Source organism: Castor canadensis, chromosome 6 (assembly GCF_047511655.1).
Source record: "Castor canadensis chromosome 6, mCasCan1.hap1v2, whole genome shotgun sequence".
In the NCBI taxonomy this organism is placed as follows: domain Eukaryota; kingdom Metazoa; phylum Chordata; class Mammalia; order Rodentia; family Castoridae; genus Castor; species Castor canadensis.
The window spans coordinates 67,259,851-67,278,028 of NC_133391.1; the positions used below are offsets into that span (position 1 = coordinate 67,259,851).

Consider the following 18,178-nt stretch of genomic DNA (forward strand, 5'->3'; position numbering starts at 1 on the left):
GTTTTTTGTTTGACTGAACGGACTTTTTATTTCCAGGATTTCTGTTTGATTTTTTTTCTGAGGTTTTCTATATCTTTGTTCAACTCTTCTTCCATATTTTGTGTTGTCATCTTTAATTCATATATCTCTCTTTTTATAGTGTCCTTTGTTTCACTTTAGTGTTTGTTGAAGTCCTCTCTGAGTTCCTTCATTTGTTTCTGTTTCTACTAATGTTCTTTATTTTTTGGTGTCTTGAAATTTCTTCAGTGCATCTTGTACATTCTGGTTAACCATGTCTAGTATCATCTCTATAAATTGCTCTGTAATTTCTTCCAAGATTTCCTCTTTAAGGGTTTTTTTGTGAGCATCACTGGGCTCTTGAGTGACGTTTATCATTGTTTTGTTGGGGTTAGGAACTGTGTATCCATTTTCTTCATTTACCACCAAATATGGTATTGAATTATTTTTGGGGAGAAAGTGGTTTCCATTCTTTCTTTTTCTTCCCATTGCTCCACTTGGTGCTGTGCAACCATGTTCTTGATAGCCTAATTGGTATTTTTAACTGCTTGTTTTCTTTCCCTTGATTTAATTTTTGTGTTATGACTAACTTGGAAGTTAGCTAGGTTCCTGTGCTCTTTCTGTCCCTGGCCTGGAGGTGTAATTTAGCAATAACAAATTCACAAGTTCAATGCCAAACCAGTTGTTTATATATTATGTAGAAAACCCCTTGGTGAAAATATCTATAAACAGTGGGAGTTGGGGGCCAATGGTTATTAGGCTAGAGATAGAAATTTGGGTAATTGGTAAAGGTGGCACGAAAGGGGAGCAGAAGTGGTGGGTGTGTGGGGGAAGAGGTGTGAGGGATGCTGGGTTTTGTCACCCTTGTGCTTGCTTGGGTGTATTTTTGTTGTTGTAATGGAGGGTACTTGTGTCAAGGATTACAGGGATCTGGGGTTGTGTGCAGTGGGTATAGTAGGCTAGGCAGTGGGTGGTGAGTATGCAGAAGGGAGGGGTAATGTGTTGATAGATTGGGGTAGGATAGGAGGAGGAGGTGAAGACACGGAGGGAGTGGATGAGAAGAAGCAGAAAGAGTTATTGGGAGGGAGAACACTGGATTGTAGCACAGAAGAAGGAGAGAAAGTGAATGGGGTAAGAATAGGGATAAGAAAATAGTGATGGTAAAGTTAATATTACAGAAAAAAACCACACACAACAAAAAACACCAGGTACAAGAGCAACAAAATGTTCAGTCTTTTGCTAAAAGTTCTGGAGTTGTTCCTTAGGCATCCAGTCCTGGTATTGCTGTATAAGCAGGAGTTCTGATGTGGTCTCACAAGGTGACTGTCTTGTGAGTAGTGTTTGGTTCCTTCTGTCCACAGGGTTAGCTGCAATTGGGTAGTGAGGTAAGTCTGCCAGTTAATGCAGTTTTGTTTTCAACAGGCGGCTGCTGTGTTGCCCTTCAGCTACAACTCTGTTTGGTCAGCTCCTTCCCCAGCAAGGTGGGGCAATTCAGTTTTTATACTGCCCTCTTTCCCATGAGATCAGATCTGGGATCCACCACCTGCTTTGCTTTGAGAGGTTGGCTTTTAGCTCCATTCCACCTCTCAGCCTTTGTTCCTCTCCTGATCTCTGCTTGGTACTAGCAGCTCCTCTGGGAGGTTGACTTGTTGCCCCACCCTTACTCTCAGCCTTTGTTGCCTTACCCACATTCATTCACTGAGAGTTTGGTGCTGAAGTTCAGCTCCTTCCCTCACCCCCATTCTCCAGGGCAGGTTCAGCATTCCACCCCCACCTCTGCTGTCAATTGTAGATTACAGTTCACTGTTTATGCTTTTCAGTTTTGTTGGGGGGCTCAGGCTGCTCAGAGGCTGTACTGGATTATGTTCCCAGGGGGTGCATGATGTTCATTTATTCATTCTTCAGATTCACACAAACATGTTTGGAACTGGCCAGTGGGGAAAATGGTGCTGCTTTTCTCAGTGTACCATGGCATAAGGAGGCTTTCTACAGGTTAGGGGTCCAGGATGTCACAGAGTTTGAGTCTCATTGATGCTCTATGCTCTGCTTGTTGGGAGAAAAAGAAAAAAAGAGAGAGAGAGGAATGTGCAGGAGGCTTTTTTCCCATGGCCAGTAATGTCTCACTGGCTGTGCTGTGCAGGATTCTCACAGCTGCTTTGTGCAATTAAAAGCTGATTTTATGTGCACCTAAGTGATGGCAGTCATTATTTTGGCTAGAAGTGATCAGAATTACCCAAGTGTGGGTCTGACATCTTAAGGTGGTTTCTGGAGCCATGCAGCTTAGGATTTCTGATTCCCTATCCTAACCTCCATCTTGGATCTTCTCCCTCAATAATTAACTTTAATTTTATTTTTCTTAGCAAAAGTCAGCAGACATAGTAATGCAGTTTTTGTTAACTCATTAATGAGATGGATGGAGTTTATTTATTACTTCCATATCAGTTTCTTCTTCTAGGAATATATTGTCATGACATGACAGTTTTGATTCAAATTTTTAATTTATCTTAATGAAAATGAAGTTAAATTATGTCATTTTTAAATTTTTTATTTGAAAAAGCTTAAGTCCAGATGTGACTTTTGGTATCAACTTTGATAACAATTCTTTTAGTGCTTTAAAATACAATACAGATATTTTTGTAAATTTTTCATTATGAAAGAGAATTTTATTTATTGTCTAGACAATTAGAAAAAATGGAATATTGGCTTATTCTACATCATCTCAGGATTAGTATGTATAAAAACAAACTTTTCCTTTTCTGCTTCTTCAGTTGAATAATTATTTTAATGGCTTTATATAAGAATTCAAGATATGAATTTTTCTGAAATAGAAGGGATTCTCCATGATAGTAGGGTCAACATTTAAATGTGTGTTATGTAAACTGTGATTGTAATATGGCAGGCTTTCAGAATTTTGAAAAGATCCTTGTCCTTTTCAAGGATTTAGAAAATTAACCAAAAAGTTAAAAAATGTACAATTGAATATAAAAAGCACTGTACCAACAGTGAAAGAAATGATAGTACAAATAGATGAGGTATGGCTAGCAACAGTCTCTGGGCGGGGGGAGAATGTAGTTCATATGACTAAAGTATAATGATTCATCACTTGAGCTCTAGAGCTTACCTCAGTTCAGATATTTTTGCTTTCCAATTTCCCACTGTATAGCTTTATGCAAACAAGTGTACATTATAATTTTTCCTACCCTTTAAGATTTTTTACAAGGTTATAAAGCTTATCTTATGGTATATGAAAGATAAGAAATTCTAATAATAACTAATTGTAAGAGAGAATAATAAACAAAATAGCAGAAAACTATAAGTCATTTGGTATTGCTGAAGAGAAAATGCAACAAATGACATGGAAGAAGATGAAGGGGCTGTGTAACTTGTCAGGGAGCTAGAAATTGCCATATTAGGCAAGAAGAAAGCAGAGGAATGGCATGGTCAAATTTTATTGTAGGCAGACCTCAGTGAAGCAGAGTAGAAGGGAGAGTAAGGGAGAATATCAGTAAGGATTAAAGACATAGAACCTACTAAGAATTCCATCTAATAAGATGCCAAGACCATCTAATAAGACTGTTTTATAATCCTCTTCAACAGTGACAATAGGAATAGAAAGAAGGTAACTGTTGAGAGAAATATTTAGAAAGTAGAATTGGCAGGGATTGACCCTAATACTTAGTAAATGACAATTCAGGAGAAGAGGATAAAAAATGTTGATCCTATTATTCTTTATTTGGAAGGCATAGTGGCTAGCAAAAGTATGTTAAAAAGAACAAGAGAGAAAAAAGGTGCAGAAGTAAATAGAGGTTTGAAAGACATGTAGAGTTTCAGGTGCTTCTAGAATGTCCACATATAGGTAAGTCAGATTTCAGAATAGAATTTCAACTTAAATCAACAGATTTAGGATTCACTATAAAAGAGAAAGAAGCTTTCCAATGTGGAAGCTTTCCAAGAGACTATGTTATTTGGGTGGGTGGAAGAAGATGGTGTAATGAAGCAGGAGGAAAAGCATAGTTGATATTTTAATGTGGCTTCAGGTATGATAAAAGATATTTCAGATATCAGAGAAAGAAATTGATTCAGGCAAAAGCAAGACTCTAGTGTAGATGAAGAGAAATTTATTATTTTTTAGTTTTATATATAATACTATGCAAAAATATACCTGTAAATAATTTTGATATAGATGACCTAAGCATGCACTTTGTAGGTTGATTGGGGGAATATTCTTTTTTAGATGAAAATATTTACCTTTAATCTAGGTAACAAAAATTTTAACATAAATTAAGCTAATAAATTTATTTCTTTAAAACAGATTTCTTTCCAATTAAGTATTTTAACTTATTGATTTGCACTAGTGAAAAGTTTTAAAATAAGATCTACTTAATATTAATCTTTTTATTTCAACTATATTCTGAATCAGCATGGGCATTAATCATGACAATGACCACCCATCGTGTGCTGATGGTCTTCATATCATGTCTGGTGAGTGGATTAAAGGACAAAATCTTGGTGATGTTTCATGGTCTGGATGCAGCAAGGAAGACTTGGAAAGATTTCTCAGGTATTGAGATCACTTATTGTTGCATTGCACATGTTTATGTGTGACTGCTTCCTCTGCCAACCAGGGAAAGCAGCATGACAAAATGGAAAGGCCACCAAAGTAGCAATCGCAGCATTTGATTACAACCTCAGCTCTTCTGTTGACTCACAGTGTGGCTTGGGACATATTATTTAACCCATCTGCTTTGAGTTTCCTTATTTTTTCAGATGAAAAGATGGGCAAGATAATGTGTAAGATTGAAAATTGTTACAATGATAAAAATCTGTTACAGCATTTAATTGCCTCTTCAATGTTTCCAGGTGGAAAACTGCTCATTGGTCATCACCCAACACATCTGTTACTATCACGAAGGACCTCCTTAACAGAACCTCCACTTTTCCATTATGATACTTCTAAACTATAAACCTTCAACAATTGTAATGTTTAGCTTTTGTCTGGTTGGAAAAAGACATAAAAAATATTGCTGTTGTTTTCATTTTCATCTTAAAGCCTTTATTCTTTATTTATGCCTTTGATAATAAAAGGAACAGATAAAAAAACAGTATGTGATATGTAAGGTAGGAAGAAAGATGTTTAAGGTATCTAAAAGTCTAAATAACAAGTACAGGAACAGGCTAGAGGTGAAGTACAGAGGTTAACTTTACTCATTTTTCCACACTCACCGAACTGGTGATCCTATTTTTTCTATTAAACAGATATTAAGGTATGCTAAAATGTGTTGGCTGTATTACCATAACTCTTCTGAAACTGTGTGTGTGTGTGTGTGTGTGTGTGTGTGTTTACACGCACAGTTCATTCTGTATGTACTTTTTGTCATGATAGTCTGGGGGCAATTTTAAGAATATATAATAATTTGAACATACCTTTAGTAGATGCTAATGGATATGCTTCTCAGGAACATCCAAATTTATGTCTGGCTGTCTTCACATGAATCTGGACTGTGCTCAAATTAAATATCACTTCATATTTATAAGTTCTGTTATAATGTCAAATACAGAAATAGCCACATGACTGATACTCAATTGAAAATAATTTCTTTAAATCCCCAAGTATAGCTAATATACACATTGCTTTGAGTAAGTTACTCCCTAAATCTGAGCTTCTATATCTTATAAATGCTTAATTAATACTGACCTCACAGTATTATGTAGATTAGCTAAGTTAATTCATATGAAAGGTTTTATAAACCAAAATATTCTTTTAACTTGAACCATATTTTTATGATTGTCTTATATTATTTATTATTATTTTATTATTCATTAGAATTATCTTAGATAACTGATTCTCATATAGAGAATGATTTCTTAGATATTCAATAAGAAAGCATCTAAGTAAAATTTGAAACATAATTGTAATATAAAAATGTTTCTTGTTTTTATGCCAACCAATTAAAACAACTTTTTACATTAAATTCAAATATTTGCACTTATCTGCATGTTGCCAGGTCAAAGGCCAGTAACTGCTTGCTGCAGACAAATCCCCAGAGTATCAATTCTGTGATGGTTCCCTCCACACTGCCGGGCATGACCTACACTGCAGACGAGCAATGTCAGATTCTCTTTGGGCCCTTAGCATCCTTTTGTCAAGAGATGCAGGTAAGGGTCATGTCCAGCTGAGATTTTTTTTAAGTGTTTACTTTCATTGTTTATATGCATTGGTTGGTGTAGGAAAAGATGCTTTATTTTACCATTTATGGGTCAAAAGCATCCCAATCCTTGAAAGAAATATTTTCAAAGAAAATGTGTGCACATTTTCCATTGCATTTTTTCCCTTGATAGAAATAGGGCATGGCATTGTATCAAAATCAGTACAGAAGGATGCAACAATTTCTACTACAAAATGAAGTCAAGAAAGAATTTGTGTTCTGCCAGATGATACTTCTAGTTTAAATCTCAAACCTTCTCACATGGTAACTGGGTAAAAAATGCAATAAAGCCATATATGGATGTGTGATTATGGAGAAAAGCTATATCTTTCAACCTTGGAAATAGAGATTTTAAAAACATATTTTATAAGAACAAAAATTAGAAAGTATATTTCTACATATGCTAAAGGAAAAAGATAAGTGTTGATAAGCTATATAGTCTATATATTAGTATTCAAATGATTAGTAATTATACAGAGGGCAGTTGTATCAGGTCTTAGAAATCTAAAGGATGAAGCACATTAACCTTCTTAGTTGATGTAAAAATTTTACCTCTATTTACACTTCCTTCTTTCTTTTACTATTGTTTTTGCTGCCTGTCTGCTCCCACCTCTTCCAACACACGCACACACACACACACACACACACACACACACATACATACACACACACATTTTATACCTCAGGAATAACCTGGTAGCTATGCCAAAAGACAATTATATAAGTATTCATGACATGTAGCTATATTTCACCCTACTGGTTTCTGAGACTGCCTAAAAGGCTTTGGTGTTTTTGACAGTATGTATATTTTAGATCACTCAACATTATTAAAATTCCTTAAAATAATTTAAAGATATTATTAGGATTATTATTAATTTAAACATGTAATAATAATTATTAAATATTATTTTAAAACATAATTATTAATTTAAATATTTAATAATTATTATTATAAAAATAAGGAGCAGTGCACAGGACATAGGGATATGTCTTTTGCTCTCTTGCTTTACACTTCTTATCAAAAGTCACTAACCTCTTATCAATCTTACATGCAAGTGTATAGGCTCCATAAGGGTAGAGTGTATTTCCCCAGCATCCAGCCCCATGGCTGGCACAGGGTAGGTATTCAGGGAATATTTGATTTGGAACTAAATTAAATGAATATGTGAAGAAATGAAGATGCCTCAAATGTGATGTGTGAAAGGACTATAATGCTTGTCTAGTAATAGTGGAACTCCAAAAGAACTGATGTACATATGTGGTTGCTACTTGATTCCCAGTAGTTTACATTTAGGATAGCCATGTGTCCTCAAATCACCAGTGTGATAATTATGAATCTGTAACCTCTGGCCATGACACCTCACTGGTCTCATTTATTTGCCTTCTTGTTCATTACGACTTTACCTCTGGGTCTTTATCAAAAATTTGATCATACTCTTCTTTCTTAAATGTCCATGGTAAAATGTTTTGAGGTACAATTTTATATGCTGAAATTAATTGTGCTTTGGACAACTTAGTACGCTTTTTATTGCTGCCTTTTCAGGAGTATTGTATAGGAGAGTTTCAGTTTAGACATTAAAGAGAATTGATAAAGCTAAGCTCCAGTGCCTCACGCCTGTAATACTAGCTACCTCAGGGGAGGCAGAGATCAGAAGGACTGTGGTTCAAAGCCAACCCAGGCAAATAGTTTGCAAGACCCTATCTCAAAAAAACCCATCACAAAAAAAGGGCTGATGGCTGGTGGAGTGGCTCAAGGTATAGGCTGAGTTCAAACCCCAGTACCACAAAGAAAAGACTTGATACAGCTTGTTAATGGAAACTATTTGTCTTTGATAAGATACCTCAAGTGTTAAATACTATTGCTATTATTTGAATGTTGCTCCCTTCCAAAATTTATGTTGAAATTTAAATAAAACTGAAAGAGTACTAAGAAGTGATAGCTTCAGTAGTTAATCAGTTCCATTCTCAAGGATGGGCTTGATGTCATCCCTTGTCAGGATCTTGATACTGGACATCCTGGTCTACAGAACTGTCAGTCATGCATTTCTGTTTATTATAAATCACTCAGTCTTCATATGATTTTAGGAGTCATAGTTTTTAAAAAAAAAAACAGCATGATAGCAGCACTAGAACAGACATGTAGGCCAATGGAATAGAATGGAGATCCAGAAATAAACTCACACAACTATAGCCATCTGATTTTTGACAAAGATACCAAAAACATATGTTGGAAATGGTGATGGGAAAAGTGGATATCCACATGTGGAAGACTGGAACTAGACCCCAATCTCACTCTGTACAAAAAATAACACAAGGCGGATCAAAGATCTTAATGAAAACCTAAAACTTTGAAACCACTCCAGAAAAACTTAGGGTAAACCTTTGAAGATATAGGCATAGGCAACACTTTCTGAATAGAACTCCAACTGCTCAGGAAATAAGGTAAAAAACTGACTAATGATATTGCATCAAATTTAAAAAGCTTCTACACAGCAAAGGAAACAAATACCAGAACAAGAGACAGCCTTTGGAATGAAAAAAAAACCTTTGACAATTTATATTTCATCAGATAAATAATCTAATCCAGAATAATAAAGAGCACAAAAGATCAAACAATCCAATTAAAAAAGGGCAAATGAATTGAACAGACAGTTCTCAAATGTTCTTCCTATAATAAACACATGAAGAAATGCTCAGCACCCTGACTTATAAAGGAAATGAAAATCAAGATTACATTGAGATTCCATCCCACCCTAGTCATAATGGCTGTCATCAAGAAACTAAACAACTAATGCTGACAAAGATGTGGGAAGAGGGAAACCTTACAGAGTGTTAGTGGGAATGTAAATTAAGGCAGTCACTATGGAAATCAGTATAAAGGATCCTCAAAAAACCAAAGATAGAACCACAATATGATCCTGCTACAACACTTTTTGGCACATAACTGAAGGGATGTAGTCAGCACACAACAGAGATCCCTATGCACTGAAGTTTTATAGTAGCACTGTGTACAATGGACAAGCTCTGGAATCAGCCTTTGAACTGATGAATAGATAAATAAAAAGTGGTGTATATACACAGTGGAGTATTATTTAGCCATAAAGCAGGATGAAATTATTTCATTGGCAGCAAAATGGATGTAACTGGACATCATTATTTTAAGTGAATAAGCCAGACTGAGAAAGACAAACATTGCATGTTCTCTTTTATATCTAGACCTTAAAAAAAAAAGAATGACACAAATGTAAAGAATGGACTACTTATGAATGGAATTCAGCAAGAGGAGGAGGGCAAAAAGAGTGTGTGGGGGGAGTGAAAATGTGTGGAAATAGTATACTAAAACCAGTTAAAGTTATTTTAAAAGGGGAGAGGTGGTTGATGAGAAAGTAATAGAGGGCATATGCATGTATGGAAATATCACAATGAAACCCTTTTGTAAGTTAACATATGCTAAAAATAAGAAAAAAGTAAATAAATTAGGGTGTGTGTGTGTGTGTGTGTGTGTGTGTGTGTGTGTGTGTATGTGTGTGTGTCTATGGTGTGTGTTACTAGGGTTTGAAGTCAGGGCTTCCTGCCTGCTCACCTGCAGCCCTTTTTCCTGTGGTCATTTTGGATATAGGGTCTTGCTCTTTGCCTAGCCTACCTGGCCCAGGATCCTGCTATCTTATGACTTCTAGTCATTGCTGCCCTGACAGGTGTGTACAACCACGCCTAATTTTTCACATTGAGATGTATTCTCAGAAACTTTTTTGCTCAGCTGTCTTCAAACCACAATCCTACTGATCTCAGCCTCCCAAGTATTTTTTGAGTCACCAGCACCCAGCTTTTAGGGTATTTTTTAATAAGCAGCACAAAGTAGACTTTTAAAAAAGCTTTTATAAATTATTTTTAATAATATATCAAATTACAGTTTGGTAAATTTTATTATATCTTTTCTTCAGTATTTGAATTCTCTTAAGTATCTGCCACACAGTGTGTTAAATTATTTATGTTCATTAAGTAATTCAGTTCTCATATACCTTACTGCCGTATTTACTGTCCAATACCATTAAAAAGACCCACCAGTGGAGGCCTGCAGAAGTAGTCTTTGACTTTCTTAGCATTTCTTAGGAGCAAGTGTTAGATGCAACTCACAATGCTGTATGGCTCCTCTGAAACTCAACCTTTGTGATACACTGTATGATAAATGCATTAGGTCAGATCCTTAAGTCTCCTACAGCACCTGCAATCATAAGGGTTAAAAACTTTGATTTTTTAAATTTATGTTGTTATTTCTCACCTGTTTTTCTTGATCTCTGAAAATAAAAACTATTTATGTTTTTTAAATGTTTTTAATAACTGAGGATTTATAATCCTCAGTTGTTCTGTTATCTTAAACTAAACATTGGGCAAATAAGTATATAATTAATATCTTTAGTATATAAGATACTTAAGACATTAAGTATCCAGATCCAGAAATGTTCTTTTTTTCCTGTCAAGGTTTACACTCCAGTTCTAAATTAGTTTTACATGCAAAATGAGGAGCCAGGTAGCAGACAGATAGACAAACACATACATACATACATATATAGAAGATATTGTTTATAAATTCATTCATTGAGTTGGCAAATGTTTTTTGAGTTCCAACTACTTTCTAGTCACTGTACTATGATTTCATGATATAGCAGAAAACAAATTCTCCTCCCTCTTGGAGCTTACATTTCAATCAGGAGAAAAACCAATTATAATAATATACAATCACATTGTTAAATTAGAATATGTAATTAATACATTACATAATGTAATATTATATATTTTAGTATTATATATTTTAATGTTTCAGTTGGTGATGCTTATTTTAGCAAAATGCAATAAACTCAGGTAAAGTAGAGAGTGGGAGCACTGGAAATTGAGGGGGACCTGAGAAGCTCTCCTTGAGAATGTGCCATTTATTTAGAGATCTAAAGGAAATGAGAAAGTCATGCTTGTCTTGGGAAGAATATAGAAAGAGGGAACATAAAGCAAAACACTTAGGAATTCAGTTTTGGTCATCTTTTAAGTTTGAGATGCTTAACACATCTAAGTGGCGATGCAAGCAGGTCCAGGAGAGACAGACATATGGATGTTATCAGTTAGACAATATTGAGAAGAGGGACTAAATGACAATACTAGAAAGTGAGTTAGAAAAGTGAAAAGATTGAACAGCTGAGACCTACATCACACTGATGTTCAGAATTTAGGAAGATGAGAAGAAAACAACTAAAACACAAGCACTAGAGATGTTAATATTGCATAATCCTGATCTAATTAATGATACATATTTTTTTCTTAGACTAACAAGTTACATCTGCAGAATGTTTCAAGGCACAGATGTAGAGATGCTCGTGAAACATCTTGACCCCAGCAATAGCTCACTCTTCTGCATTAATTTGCAGAATTAAGGGCTAACTATTTGGATGGCCTTGTTCCTGAGTCCTAAGCAATTGGTGCCTTCAGGCCATTTGGCATCTGGTGACTGTGTGGGCTCCAAGTACATGGAGTCATTGTAATAGCTTCCTGAAATTACGTAGGCTGTCTGGGAATACAGAGGTAGGAAAGATGCTTCCCTAGAAACAGTAGGAAGTGGCCCTGTAAGAGTTACCTGTTTTGTTTTTTTTTAAGTAAGAAGGAATTGTGTTGAAATTGAATACCTCGCAGAAATCTCATGTCTTCCTCTTGTTTTTGGACTAGGCACATTTTGTATTGCATATGTACTAAAAGTGTGGAAAGCTTTCCAGTATGATTTGATCATATAGTGACTGAAAAATTAACATGGAAAGTTCTGGTTTTACATTTCTCTTATACCTTCTGGATTGATGAAAATATATAGGACTTTCAGAAACCTCCCATCTGATCCCTCATAAAGGCTGACTTTGAAATAAGGTGACTTGTAAAAAATTATAGAAAATTGAGTCTGTAATTTGGCATCGTGACAATTCAGAAGCATCAGGAATTTGAACCTACAAAAGCTTATCCTGAAATAATTGGAATGCACACAATGCACTATGAAGACAAGGTAAAGCTGCAGTAATGAAGACAGTGTGGTCTTAGCTAAAAGATACATAACTCATCAAAAAAACACAATAGAGTCTGGTTATAGACTCCCACATGTGTGTACCCTTGATTTTCAATAAAAGTGACAAGGGAATAAAATGGGTAAAGGAAAGCCTTTCAACAAATTATGGTACAACCAAAGATTCACCTTTAAAAATTATATTATGTCATACTCCAAAATTAACCATGAAGTTCTGGTAAGCCAAGGTTTGAAATCTGTGAAACTAAAAACCATCAAGAGAAATGGAGCAGGAATATTTCTTTCATAGGACATTAGAAGCATAAACCATAAAAGAAAAAACCCCAGTAAAACAAAAAAATTATATTTTGGAATTTATCAAAATAAAATTATATCCTCTTAGGAAAACTCTTAAGAAAATGAAGAGGTAAGCCAAAGAATGAGAGAAAAATGTTCATAGTATGTGTATCTGAAAAAAGACTGATGTCCATAATATATAAATTTCTCTAATATTCACAATAAAACACAATGGAATTCAACAAAACAGCCAAAACATTTGAACAGATAATTCAGAAATGAAGATGTATTATATGTTCTTTAAAAGATGCTCAATAGTGTAACATTGGGCAGGAAATGCAAATTAAATCCATAAAGAGATGTGTGAGCATATCCAGTAGAATGTCTTAAGTTTAAAAGATTGAAAATAGCAAATTACTACTCTTAAGGTACTCAGCCAGAATTAGAATTCACTTATACGGCTTCTGGAAATGTAAAATAATATAATCACTTTTTGAAAAGTTTTAGGTGTTTTTTTCTTAAGTGCTTAAGATTATTAAGCACTTATATGCTTAATGTAATGGTCCAAAGTTTCTAATATATGGTCCAAAGTTTCTAATCCTTAATATAAAAATATTCTATGCATAATTTAAATCTTTTGGAATTCATTAAGACTGACTTATAATTCATTTAGATGAATGTACCATATACATTTGACAGAATATCTGAAATTGTTATGGCTAGTGTTCTATAAATATTACTTAGGCCAAGGTGCTTAATAGGGTTGCCTAAGTCATCTGACTTCAAGGATTATTTGTCTAGAGAGTCTATTAATTGCTTTGGTTGGGGCATTTAAGTATTCTACCATAATTGTGTAATTGTCTATTCCCCAAATTGTCAGATTTTGGTTCATACTTTATAAAACTCTCTTGTTAGACACTAATACAGTTATTATTGTTATGTCTTCATGAATTGAGCCTCCTTTTATTATAAAATGTCCCTCTTACTCCTAACTGACACCCTTTACATTGAAGTTTATTGTGTCTTATATTAATTTGATTTTTATATTCTTACCTTTCACAGGGTATAACTTTTTCCTTCCTTTTAATTTCATATATATTAAAAGTGAGTCACATATATTTAAAGTAAGCATATGGTTGAATCTTATTTTAATCTATTCTGATAATTGTGGTTTTTTAGTTGGGTATATTTAGTCTGTTAGTATTTAATCAGTAAGTGTTTAGATTTAGGTCTAGCATTTTATAATATGCGTTCATTTTTAGCTCTATATTTTTATACTAATTAAGTGATTTTTTAAAATTCTGTTTTATTTATAATATTATTAGCTATAACATATTACCTGTCTTACAGATCTCATGTGGGTCTTGTCTTATTTGTGTCTAGGTTTGAGATTACAAATTTTTAGTTAATGAACCAGAAAATAAATGTAATAGGCTTGACAGCAATCGAGCCTCTGTTGCAACTTAAATCTGCTGTACTAACTGAAATTGACAATGTTTTAAGTAAATGAGCATGAATATATTCGAATAAAGCTTTATTTGTAAAGGCAGTTAACCAGTCCCATAGCATACCAAACTTAGCTCTGGGGATTAGAATGTAAACCTTTAGTTTTCCTAATCTATTTAATACGATTCTGTTTCACTAGAATTTAGAAACCTACAACGAGATCGGTGTGTTTAAATGCCTCCATTCTGTTTTTTGTGTTGTAGTCATTAGTCATCATATGTTAAATATCTATGTATATGGTAGACCACAAAATAAAATGGTATAAATACCAGTTTAAGCATTTGATATGTATTTTAAAGATCAATAGTAAAAAAGGGTCTTTTTGTTTTTACCCAAATATTTAACCTTCTCATTGTTCCGTATTGCATGAGTTTCTCTTTGGTTTTATTTCCCTTCTTCATTCTTTTTCTAGAGGCAAATTGTCTTGATTTTTGCTCATCTGAAATGTCTATTCATAATTTTTGGGGGGAGGGACTAGCACTGAGGTTTGAACTCAGGACTTCATGCTTGCTGGGGAGGCACGCTTTACCTCTCGTGTCTCTCCGCCAACCCTCATGTATTTTATAATATATTTTCACTAGATATAAAATGCTAGGCTAATCTTTGCTTTTTCTTTTAATGTTTTGAAAGTGTTCCTTTTTCTTCAGGGGGTATATTGAATTTCTTGACTTTGTATTTATGTCTTTCACTAAATTTGGTAAGAAGCTTCTAGGGATCATTTCTTTACTTTTCCACCTTTCCCCTTTTCTCCTTCTCATAATCCAACTAACATGATAGAGCTTTGGATATTGCCCCCACAAGTTTCTGCAATTCTTTTATGCTTTTCAATGTCCTTTCTCTCTTTCTCTCTCTCTTCCCTTCTTCTCTGATTACATAAATTTCCCTTTCTCTATTTTCAAGTTCAATGATTATTTTTTTTGTGGTCTCCATTCTGCTGTTAAGCCCATTCATTTGAATTTTTATTTCACTTATGCTTTTCAGGCTAAAGTGAATGTTTCTATTTAGTTTTTTTCATTTATCTCTTGAGATATATTGTCCATTCACTGTTAATGGCACCAGTGCAGTCTGATCACAAGACTTCCAAATTCTTTGTCCCACAGAGAAGAATCCATGGCATGATATGTGGGTGTAAATGGAGTTTATTAAAAGTTAGTGAAAGGAAATACAAAGGGGAGCATGGTGGGTGCAGGTGGAGTCTCCCACAGAGAGAGCGTGTTTCTCTTCTCCAGGTGCTTTTAAAATTTATGCTAATCTACGGCAGGGAAGGATCCAGGTGAATTCCACCCAATAATCAATGGGTGGGGAGGGACATGGCCATTCCTGGCCAGGTGAAAGTGGTCCCTGAGCCAAATCATGGTTATTTTTCTGAGTCTGAAACTTTCCCTACTCTATCTTGCCTCAGCACCACATGCTAATTTTATAATGCCAGTTTAAATGTTTATGGAAGTTATAGCATGGTTGTCATCTCAAGGGTTGAACTGTTACTTTTCATTGCAAAAGGTCATGTTTTACTGGCTCTTCATAATTTCTACTAGAAATTGTGGTGTTATATTATAGAGCAGGGATCAGCCAATGGTAGCCCTGAACAAAGAAAACTACCAGTTTTTGTAAATAAAGTTTTACTACAATGAAATCACATCATTCCAATCACATCTTCTCTGTGACTGCTTTCGAGCTAACGTTGGCAGCATTGTATACGCAACAGAGACCACACAAACCACAGACATAAAGTCTATACTGTTTGACACTTTTTAGAAAATGTTTGCTAGCCCATGTTGCAGAGGCTCTGTATTCTGTTATATTCTTTCACAGAGTTTCTTATTATTTTTGTTTTCAAAGGCAATCAAATTATGTTCAAACTGGAAGCATTGCTTCACGTGCTGTGATCAGTTCACTTTTCCCTTATCTAAGTTATTTGTAGCGTGTCCTGGGGATGTGTGGATCAAGTGCCAAGGAGAGATTTAGGTTCCTCTGATTCTTTTCTGTGGTTTTATTTCTTTAGTTTTTGACTGCTTTGACTGTCATTCCATCTGTTTCAGCCACTCAAGGCCAGTGTATAGCCTCAGATCACTGCTGTAAAGGCAATTAACTCACTCAGCACTGATTCCTTCAGTTGGTCTCAAAAATTTCCTTTGTTCATGCTCCAGAGCCTTCAGGAAGCTGTTGTCTTGTTTTGTTTTCATATTTTGTCCACAGCTCATAGTTATTACCTATAGGAGTATTAGTTTTCTGGGAACTTAATCCCTGAGAAATCTTTTTTTTTCTTCATTCTGGATCTTTTATCTTTCAAGTATTTCAAATACTTCCTTTGTGTTCTTGTCTTTGGGCCTTCCATTAAGGTAGATGTTGACAGTTCTTTCTACTAATTTCTTCTTACTCTGACTTTAACACTTCCTGATGTGTTCTATTGAAGAATCTTTTGTGGTTTGCTGCTTTACTCATTGGCTATGCATAGATAACAGTGTACTTCCCATGCTTGTTACACAGCTTCTGCCTCTAGCAGTCTTGAAGCAGGTGGACATTTAACTGTCTGTGGCTGAATCTCTGTTAAGGGATAAAGTGTCCAGGATAGAAGTGAACTAGATTTGTAATCAATTCTTGTTACTTTATGTAGTCAGTGTTGTGAGGAAAAAACGCCGCTCACAAAGAAAGCCCACGAGAGAACTCATGTCCAAGAGCAGGGTTTAATGGCAGGTAGGAGGTAGCACAGGAAGAGAGAGAGTTCAGGCCAGGCATGGTCTTTTTATATAAAAGGGAGGGCAAGGGGTTGGCACAGGTGCCGGGGTCCCTGATGGGGACGGAGCTTGGGTGGAGCTTGTCTGGGAGCATGGGAAACCTTGTTAAAGGGAGGGGCTGTTTACTGGGAATGGCTTCATTTTCCAAGAGGTGAGACTTGAGGATAAACTGGCCGCTGATTTATAAAATGGCGGCATTATTGTTCTATCATTCCCCCATTTTTCTTTAATAATGATGAGGATAAGGGCTGAGGATCAGGAATTGGGGTGGAGCATTTGTCTCTTTAACTGCTTCCTGCTGGCAGGGTGCATTGTGTGGGGCAGATCCTCAGGCTCCTGTGGCGTCCTGAATGGGGCCTTCATAGCAGTTTTCCAGACAGTTTTGGAGAGATTGATATCCGTGGAGGTACACTGGTTAAATTTTTGATTAGCAATGGCAGACATATGGTCTAAAAGAAATCCTTGTATTATTCTTATGATACAAGGGAGGAAGCTTAAGAATATGAGAGCAAGAAATATAGGCATCAGGATGGGCATCAGCCAGGAGAACCACTGTAAAATGTTATTCCCTAGAGGATTCCAAGAGTCCTCCAATTCCCTTCTCCATTTTTCTAATGTTCTTGGAGTTGCCTAATTTTATTTTTTATTACTCCTGACTGGTTAACATAGAAGCAGCACTCTTCTTGTAAAAATAGGCAGAGACCACCCTTCTCTGCAGTGAGCAGGTCAAGGCCTTGTTGGTTTTGGAGTACAACTGAGGCTAGGGAGTCAAGTTGTTTTTGTAGGGTTAGAATAGACTTGGCTACTGTTTGAAGGTCACTTATCAATTGATTAGAGTTTTGTGTAGTAGTGGATAGAGGTTCCTATTCCCGCAGCCCCTGTTCCCATGGCAGCTGTTATTCCCAGGGTAGCTAACAAGGGAATAGCCTGAATTGTGCCAACATCTGGAATTTAGCTTTATCTCTCCTCTCCTTATCAGCCCTTTGTTGTTGTTCTCGGTAATTACAGACTTTGAAGGCCACATTTAAAATTTCAGCCTGTGGAGTCTGAGGGTTATTTTCCAGCCTTTTAAGTTTTCTTCTTATATCTGGGGCTGACTGGGAGATAAAGTGGGTCATAGGAATAATTGTCCTGTCCTTAGTTTCAGGGTCAACTTTTGTATGGTGTCGTAGCGCCTCTGTGAGCCGGGATAAGAAACAAGCTGGATTTTCCTCTGTTTCTTGTTGAATTTCTCTAAGTTTATCAAAATTAACAAACTTTTGGGCTGACTTTTTTAATCCTGCCACTAAACAGGTAACCATCTGATCCCTAAGCGTTCTGTCACAGGTTTGGTAATTCCAATGAGGCGCCTCAGTAGGGAACACTGTGGCCCCTACAGGATGGGCCGGGGTGGTGCGATGGACCTC

The 18,178-nt window shown here is 35.6% G+C and overlaps 1 protein-coding gene across 2 annotated transcripts in view; it reads left to right on the plus strand.

Moving 5' to 3' along the window:
• Adamts19 (ADAM metallopeptidase with thrombospondin type 1 motif 19) overlaps positions 1-18,178 on the plus strand; it is a 276,147-nt gene that overhangs the window by 158,244 nt on the left and 99,725 nt on the right. For both annotated transcript variants that reach the window (XM_074076627.1, XM_074076628.1), the window contains exons 9-10: positions 4,418-4,558; positions 6,003-6,153. In XM_074076627.1, the coding sequence (XP_073932728.1) occupies positions 4,418-4,558; positions 6,003-6,153 (292 nt within the window). The remainder of the gene's footprint in view (positions 1-4,417; positions 4,559-6,002; positions 6,154-18,178) is intronic.